The sequence below is a fragment of the Panthera uncia genome, assembly GCF_023721935.1.
Source record: "Panthera uncia isolate 11264 chromosome B3 unlocalized genomic scaffold, Puncia_PCG_1.0 HiC_scaffold_1, whole genome shotgun sequence".
Classification (NCBI taxonomy): Eukaryota; Metazoa; Chordata; class Mammalia; order Carnivora; family Felidae; genus Panthera; species Panthera uncia.
This window is the reverse complement of record NW_026057582.1, coordinates 4,077,502-4,086,380: the sequence shown is the minus strand read 5'-3', so window position 1 is coordinate 4,086,380 and position 8,879 is coordinate 4,077,502. Positions and strand designations below refer to the sequence as shown.

General features: G+C 62.0%; 1 protein-coding gene across 1 annotated transcript; it reads right to left on the bottom strand.

Annotated features, from left to right (window-relative positions):
* Window positions 1-3,454: 3,454 nt before the first annotated feature.
* RTL1 (retrotransposon Gag like 1) lies at window positions 3,455-7,451 on the bottom strand. The gene is given in 2 exon segments (XM_049611975.1): window positions 3,455-4,139; window positions 4,141-7,451. Coding segments are annotated over 2 exon segments (3,996 nt in total).
* Window positions 7,452-8,879: the final 1,428 nt, after the last annotated feature.

The window sequence follows — 8,879 nt, the reverse complement described above, 5'->3', positions numbered from 1 at the left end:
GGCTTGGCCTGAGCCAGGCCTGAAGGCTAGGGGTTGGGGCGGGAGGGGAAGCTAGGTGACAAGAGAGGTTGATAGCCTTACCTGGGGCGGAACCTGGGGCTCCCCCGGGTCCCCGTTAGAGCTCACTGGATGCCAGTGCTGTTGGGAGGCGGGAGGTGCTCATTCAGGCCCGTGTGCCTGAGTGCTGGGGACCACCGTCCAGAGAAACCACGTGCTTGTCTATGCACCTCTTTCGTGGGGTTCGTGATGCCATAACCCATCCAGCACGTCACTTAATACTAACTTTCTTTCTTTTTCTTTCTTTCTTTCTTTTTTTTTTTTCAGGAGGAAAATGGTTTGTATTCTGTTTTTTGTTTTTTTTTAACTCTTTCTAGGACGGAAGGGACGTGATCACCCAATGATTTTGCCTTGTCAGTGGCTCTTCTAGGCGTGGGGGCTGCCTCTGTTCTCTGTCAATGGGCATAAGCGCCCCTTGGTTGGATTGTGGCAGGGGACACAGGGAGGCCAGGACACCTCCGTCTGCTGGCGTGGGAGGCGGAGACCACACTGTGCCAGCAGCCCCGTTAGTCCACATGCGTGTGTGTGCGTGTGCAAGTGTGTGTGCCCGTCACCATGCGTGAGTGTGTGAGCTTCAGTGGGCGTTGGGCCGCTGCACTGTGGGGCAGGACCCGGGCTTCAGGCACGTGAAGGGTCACCTGTCTACCCCCCAGTCACCTAGGGCAGCCCCTTCCGAGCAGGCACACAGGTTGCCTGCGGGCCCAGCCTTGGGAACCCCTGGGGGCAGCCTGAGCTAGGGGCCGGCGCTGGGAGTGACATCCCCGTGGGTCCCGCCCCAAGACAGGTCACCACCACCAAGGAATTTGAGGGCCTCCAGAAGTGCCATCGGAGGACAGAGGGGATTTTAGGAACCAGGGGCCTTTGGACATTGTGTCTTGCTGACCCTGAAACCCCCCTCTCCTCTCGCGACCCCCACTTGATGACAGGAAAAGGCAGGGAGACTGGCTGCCATTAGCCAGGGCCACCAGGCGAGTCGGGATCAGGGCCACTGACGGAGATGCTGGGGTCTTGCTGCTGAGCCTTTGGCCTTAGGACCCAGTTGTGGCCTCTTGGGGCCACTGTCAGGGGAAGATGGCAGGTGGGCAGACAGACAAACAGACGTGGCTCCTAGGGCACCATGATGTCAGCTGTTTGAGGGGGTTGTTGCAGGGCCCCGTGACAGTGGCAGAGTGCGGTGGGCACAGCAGGGGTGGAACAGCCCACGGTGACAGAGCAGAGGCCACCAGGGAGGGTTCCCAGTCCCGGCTTTGTCCGTTCCTGACTCTTCTGCAGCCACCAGCAGGTTGCCTGCCCTCTTTGGGTCTTGGTTCCCCTACGTTTATCCTGATTAAGGCTCCTAAGAAGTCCACGCACAGGGGCTGCGGTGGAGGACAGGAGCCCTGAGTGCTGGCTGTGCCGAGCACTTCTTCTGTGAGCCTTGAGTCCTCATAGTGGCCCTGCAGGGTCCAGCGACAGATGAGGAAACTGAGGCAGGGGGAGGGGTGTGCAGCCGGCCAGCGGGGATCGGGGTGGGGATGCATCGCCGAGCCCCTGGCTTTGCACTTGGGGATCCTGACCATGATCTCTTGGTGCTGCTATCAGGGGTAGATGCCTCGGATGGATGGATGGGTGGGCGACGGCCAGTCGCCCCTGGGGACCAGTGAGGGCGCAGAACGTGAGCCCCGCGTGCCGCCGGAGAGCCTGCAGAACTCTGGGCGTCAGTGAGGGACATGGTTTTCTTTAGGATGGGGTGAGGAGGGGAGGGCCAGTAAGGGAGACGGGGTGTCAGACTCCTGCAGAGCCCCTGACCTTTGAACCTGAGATCTGCTTGGTGATCTCATGGTGCCACCGTCACGGGCAGAGTCAGGAGCAGATCCCGACTTGGTGGGAGGGGTGCATGGCATGACAGGTGAAGGTCCAGGCCATGCAGGGGGTGGTCCCAGTTTTTTCCACCACGCCCCAGCTGCCCGGTGTGGAAGGTAGGGGCAGCTCTGTTCTTGGGGGTCAGAGGCTGCCACTGGATGGGGAGCTGAGGCCAGGCAGGGTGTGTGGGACTGTGGGCTGAATGAGTGAGTGAGTGCCGTCCTCCCTTCTGCGTTCCCCCTGGAGCCCCCCCCCCCCGCCCTGCCCTTTCCCCCAATAGCCATTATGCCACTTCCAGGGCACTGTGACCTTGGCCTCCACTGAGAGTGGTCTCATGTAGGCAGAAAGGCCCAGGCAGGAGATGAGACTCCACCCCCAGGGGGAGGCAGCTCCCGGGGTCCCACCCCCATCCCAGCTTGTGTTCCTGGCATGTGGTGGGGCCTGTTTTGGGGGAGGGCCAGACTCCCCCTTTCCACTTGTCCCCCTCCTCCATCCTGCCCTACCTGTCCTCCACCTTCAGAACAAACCACAGAGTCAGATAATCTTTTATTTTGCTTTATTTTAGGGGTGGGAAGGTGGCGGGGGGGGGGGTCTCCTCCCCGTGGCAGAGAGCGGCGGTCTGGTAGGAGCTGGCTTAGCACAGTCCGCTGGCTGGTTGGGGCTTTCCTCAGTCTCTCTTGGCCCCCCCCCCCCCCACCCGCTGTGGACCTCCGGGCCCCTGTGCTGTCGGCGCCGGGAGGGGAGAGGGAGCCCCACCAAGTGAGGTCGCCCCCTCGGTGTCCTGGGAGTCCCGGGGACTCTCGAGGACGCAAGTTCGGTGAGTACTGGTACGTCGGACGTTCTGTGGAGAGGAACCGTCCAGGTAAGGGCAGAGCTCAGGGCCAGGCAGAGTCAGCGTCAAGGGAGCTGAACCGGAGGGTGGAGGGTGGGCTGGCTTTGCAGGGGGGTGGGCTGGCTTTGCAGCAGGGTGGGCGAGGGAGGTGCCACGGCGCTCCACGAGGTGTGAGCGCGGGTGGGGGGTGGGGGCGGGGGGATGGGGGCCCAGGGGAGCAGCGGCACCGGCGGCGGAGGGAGAAGAAGTCAGTGGAGCCCCCGAGGTCAGTTTCCCAGGGTGGCTCATGGTGGCCACCCGTCACTCTGGGGGGGCGGGGGGGGCGGGTCCCCGGCCCCTGCTTGCTTGGCTGCGTCTGCTGTGCCTGAGTCTTCACCTGGCCTTGGGTCATGGGGTCGTCTGCTCACCACTGCTGTCTCCCTCATTGACGTCACTCCGGGCTGCAAGCCTGGGACCCCGGGCAGTTCAGACGGGACTGTGGTTGTGTGGCCCTGAGCCGGCTCTCTGGGTCTCTGATGGTCGGATAGCCCGTTGCTGTTGCCACAGACGCCGCCGCCCTTCTCGAAATGTTTGCCCTTCTCGAGGGGGTTCCCCTTGGGTCAGGAGTGGCAGGAGTGGGGCGGGGGCCGTCGCCGGATGCGAGCGAAGCAGGCCGAGGCACGGGGAAGGCTGGAAGGAGACTCGGTGGTGGTGGTCGGGCGCGGGGCGGAGGAGCGGAGGGCTTCACTCGGGGCTCGCGTCGTCCTCGCCAGCCGGTGGCTCCTCCATCCTCGCGCCCTCCGGGGGCTGGCCCGCCGGCGTGTAGACGGCGGTCAGAAAGCGGATCAGGGCCCTGGCCGCCTGCTCCTGGCCCAGGGGGGTGGGCCGCCCGCCGGCGCCGCCGAGGGCCCGGGGCAGCTGTCGGCTCAGGAAGGCGAGGACCTCAGAGGGCGCGGGCAGGTGTCGGCGGGGCCGCAGGGCCGCCTCGCGCACGTCGCTCTCTGGCTCGTCCTGCGAGGTGTCTTGCAGGCCGTCATGCAGGCCACACTGACGGTAACGTTGCAGGTCGTCTTGCAGGGCTTCTCGCGAGACGACATCCTCATCGCCGACGTGCAGCTCCAGGCGGCGGGGCCCTCCCGGGAGGGGGCGGGCGCCCCCCGGGGGGCCGACTCTGACCCCGAAGGACTCGCACAGCATCAGCCAGAAGCCGGGCGCGAACCGCAGGCCCCGGAGGGTCAGGGGGCGCAGGGCCCGCTGGGGGCCCGGGAGCAGCCCGCCCAGCTCCTCGGCCGGGACGGCGCTGGTGCCCACGGGGCGGGGCGCCTGGGCGAGGAGCTGAGCCGCGGCGGCGGTGGCGATGCCGCTGTCCGCGAAGAGGGCCGCGGCCTGGCCGAGGCGCAGCCAGCGCCTGGGCGGCCGGGCCAGCGCCGGGGGGGGCGGGCCGCGGGGAGAGGCGGCGCTTCAGCCTCAGCAGCACGAGGAGGGCCGCCACGGCCAGGGTGTCCTTCCAGAACAGGAGGCCGCGGAAGAAATGCAGAAGGACCGCCCTGATCTGGGCCACGCTGAAGTGGGCGAGGAAGCTGTTGAGGATTTGGTCGATGGGTATCAGGGCCAGGAACTCTTGCTGCAGGTTCCGCCCGGTCGGCGCGTCCTGCTTAGGTGCGTCTTCGTTCTCCTCCTCCTCCTCCTCCTCCTCCCCGGAGTCTAGCGACTGCTCCCGGGGGGCGCCCCCCGTCGCGAACGGCGGCCTTGCCCGGGCGGCGGTGTTGCGCCGGCAAGGCCGTCGGTTGAGGTTTCTCGCGGGCGGCAGAGGCCGGCCCCCGTCTTGCTCGGGGCGCTCCATGACGTCGAAGTGGAAGTGTGAGAAGAAGAAGACCCAGTGGCCGGGGAGAAGTACGGTGAGCCTGTCATTATTCAGAGAGGCTAGATCCTCTGTGTTGAGAAGGATCATGATGGGCTCCTCGGTGTTCTCCAGGTAGCGGCACCATACCGTGAAGGCAGCCCTTATTGGAAGGATCTTCATCTCCAGTTGAGAGTAGGCCACTTCGATAGCCGAGATGTTGCGCGAGTAGAAGGCGCAGGAGACCCTCTTGCCGGTTTGGTCGTCTATTTGGACGAGGGAGGCGTGCAGAGCCGTCTTGGTGGCTCCCGTTTCCAAGTAGAAGGGGTTCTGCGGCTTGGGGTGGTGCAGGAGGGGCGCCTTGCGGAAAGCCCGCTTCAGGCACTCGAAGGCCTCCTGCTCCTCGTCCCCCCAGGAGAACGCGTCGCTGGTCAGCAGCTGCCGGGCCAGCGGCTCCGCGATGCTGGTGAAGCGCTCCACAAAGTGCCGGTAGGGGAAGATGAATTCGATCAGGTGTTGCAGGGACTTCTTAGAGCCAGGGGTGGGGTAGCCTGTCACGGTGGTCACAATCCTCTTGTTTAGCTTCACCCCTTTGGGGGTTATGACGAACCCCAGGAACTCGACGGTGTGTCGGTGGAACTGGCTTCTGTCCAGGGAGCAGTAGACGCGGTGGTGGCGGAAACGCACCAGGACTTGTCGCACGTGTTGGAAGTGCTCCTCCTGGCTCATGGAGTAGATCAGGACGTCCTGCCCGTAGGAGAGCACGAAGTAGCCTAGCATGTCCTTTAGGATAAAGTGGACCACGTCCTGCGGGATGGTAGGGTCTGAGGATAGCGGGAAGGGCTGGTAACTCTCTGTCTCTTGAGGCTCGAACCCAAACGCCGTTCTCCATACATCTTCCGCTTGGCGAATGCTCGCGCTTTCCTCCACGATGGTGCCCCGCAGCTCCAGCTTTGTGAACCATGTCGCTCCGTGTAACTGGTCGAACAGTTCTGGGATCATCTGTACGTAGTCCTGTCTGTTGGTCAGCATGTCCTGCGGGTCCCAGTATTCATCCCGCGGCCTGGCACTTTCTTGCACCCTGGCACCCACAGGTTCCCACGGCGCGATGGAAGGACATTCGTAAAAGGTCTCGCTGTGATCACTGTCTCCAGCCTGCTGAAGCTCAGAGGGCTCTGATTCAGAAAGATCATCGGATCCGTCTGAGCTTGGCTGGTCGGAAGTCTCATCATCTGCTTCCTTCGGGTTAAACACGTCGGCCAGGTCGGAGTACAGGGGCGGCAGTCCGGGCAGCAGGCTTATGGCATGCCTTTCCAGCGCGATGCATGGCGGGGGCGGGCGGAAGCACTTCTGCAGACAGTAGGGAGAGTGGAAGGTGCAGCGGCCTTTGATCCAGTCGACTTCGGGGCTGTGGGTCCTGAGCCAGTTGACGCCTAGTATCACGGAGAAGTTGGGGGACGGAACGATGTCGAATTCGATGGGCTCCTGGTGGTTCTGGTGAATGCACACCAGGGGCTCCGTGTGGAGCCAGACAGGTTCGTTGCCGACCAGGGAGCCGTCCACGCTTTGGACCATCTGCGGATAGGGCTTCTCGTAGAGCTCGACGTAGTGCTCTTGGGCAAACCTCTCATCCATGTAGTTGCCGCCTGCCCCCGAGTCCACCAGGGCCTGAACCGCGACACTGTGGTAGGGGTTCACTCTGATCAGGAGCAGCATGAAGAGATGGTCGCGGCTGATGACGGGGCGGCGGTCACGGGACAGCCAGCTGCTCACCATCCACCTCTCTGGGGCAGGTGAGTCGACCCAGGTCAGGTTCCGCGGGCGGGCCTCTGGGGGCAGCCTGAGCATTGCCCTCCTCTCTGCCAGCTTCTCTTCGATCTGCAGGACGAGCACAATCAGGCTGTCCAGCGAGTCCGGCTGAGGGACCCTGAACAGATAGTGCCGGATCTCCTCGTTGAGCCCCTGGCACAGGTGGGCTTGCAGGACCTCATCCGACCAGCCCAAGGTGGGTACCAGGCCCTGGAACTCGTTGATGTACTCCGTGGCGGTGCGAGTCCCCTGCCTGATGTTGAACATGGCGTCTTCCGCCACACGCAGTGCCTGTCGGTACTCGAACATACCTGACATGGCCTCTAGGAAGGCCGGGAAGTCGTCGATCAGGGGGCTGCCTTCTTGCACCAGCGCTGTGGCCCACTCTAAGGCCATGCCCGAGAGGTGACAGATGACGTACCCCACTCGCAGCCGGTCGTTGCAGAACATTCTCGGGTAGCTCTGCAGGATCAGCTGGCAGAGCACGATGAACTCGTGGTATTCCCTGCGATCGCCAGAGAAGCGGGACGGGACGGGCAGTTGGCCTGCGTGGATTCCTTTCATCAAGATCTCTTCCGCCACTCTCTGTTGCTCTCTGAGGTCTTGCATGCGGAGGTACAGCGAGATGATGGATCTCACCGTGGCCATGAACTCCGAGGTCTCGGAATCCTCCTCGAGGCGCCCCTCCTCTCTCGTGCTGGCCAGGTCAGTGTCGTCGGCTTCCTCGTCTCGGGCTCCCCATGGGTCGTCTGATGCTCCTTCCATCCCGCCAGGTGCCTCGCTGGATGGATCCCCCACTTGCTGACGTGAACCATTGCGTGACTCCTCCAGGTCTTGGAGTAGGTCATTGGGTGGATCCTTTATTTCCCTACGTGGGCCACTGGATGGCCCCTCCATGTCTTGGCGGAGATCAATGGGCAGCTCTTTCATTTCTTGGGCCGGGCCCCCGGCCGGCCCCTCCGCCTCCCTCGCGCCGCTGCCTGATGTCTCCACGGTGGTGTTGGATGAGCCCTCGGAGGACTCCATTTGTTTTGATGATGGATTCTTACGCTCCATCATCGTCTCAAATGAGTCTTCAGAGGGTTCTATCATTTCGTCGGATGGAAAGGAGTGTTCTCTGAAGACTGGTAAGGTTGTGACGCGTCCGGTCAGCGACTGGGACCGCAGCGATCAGAACCTGGGAGTGGGAGGCGTGGGGTGGGGGGGGGGTAGTAAAGGCAGCTGTTTAGGGACTCACGGGGTCAAGGTTAGGTTCTCTGGGCCAAATCAGATGCCCGGCTCATCAGAACAGAGAGAAACTGGGGAGAGCCTCCCATGCCCAACTTAGGGAGCCCCAGGGAGAGAATATCTGTCCGCCCCTGACCTTCTCCCTAGTCTCCTAGGCTTACTGGGCCTATCTGGCCCGCCTGCTTCCCCCCCACGGCTGTGAGAAATTCACAGCCCATAAATTCTGTGAAGCAGTAGGCCCAGAGCGGCCGCCGTGGCAGGCAGGCAACCTGGCAGGATGCGCTGGCCGCTTCATCTGCCCCTGGCATACGTGCCTGGTCAACCCTCCCTCCCTTCTCTGGTCACCCAGAAGTCACAGAGGTCATATGTCAGTGCCATCCCGGAGCAAGCCCGCCCCCCCCCCCCCCCCCCCGGTTGTGAGGTGGGAATCTCTAGCTAGCTGATGCCAACTGTTTAACAAGGTCAGGGGAAGGGGGGGTGGGTGGAAATGGGCAGGTTGGCCCCAATCCCATCAGTTGGGTCAGCAGCCAAAAATAGCTCTCACTTCCTCCCTCAGATTCACAGTAGATATTGGGCTGGTGCTGGGGGAAGGGCAGATAGAGACAGTTGGCTTTCATTTCTTCCCCGTACACGTCTACAAAAACCCTACTGTGCGCCAGAGACTTGCACGCGTGTGACTGGGTTCTAACTCAAATGTTTGGCTGATTTCTCTTACTCTTTATTCAGTTTCCAATGTCCGCATCTCTGAGCTGTCAGGGAGATCTGCAGATCCTGTCCCCGCCCCTCCTAAAACTGCCACTTTCCCAAGATCAGCCTCTCTGTGGGAGGGGGGTTCAGGGATCAATTCTGCGTGTGCAGACATGTGTACATGCCCCTCCGGTCTTACCAGGCAGGCTGGTTTTTCCCTCTAGCAGACCACCCTCCCCATCACCCCCCCCCCCACCTCGGTGTCTCTAGTAGAGCTGGGGTAGTGAGTAAGGGGTGGGACAGGGAAGGGCATGAGGTGTCTCTGACCTCTAATTGTCTTGGAAGGGAATTTTGAAAGTTGAGTCATGGGTGGTTTTAGTGGGCTGAGGCTGAATTTAAAGCGATGTTTTGGTTTGGGGTTATTTGCACATTTCTTCTCCGCTGGGAGAGCAAATTGAATTCTGGTTATCCGAAAGATTAGTTCTGTGGTTACCACTCTGTCTACATTTAACACCTTTTGTTACTTGTCAGTTTCCTTCTTAGCCACGGGGCCCATCTATTAGGAAAAAAAAAAAAAAAAGCATTCCCTCATTGGCTAAAATCCAA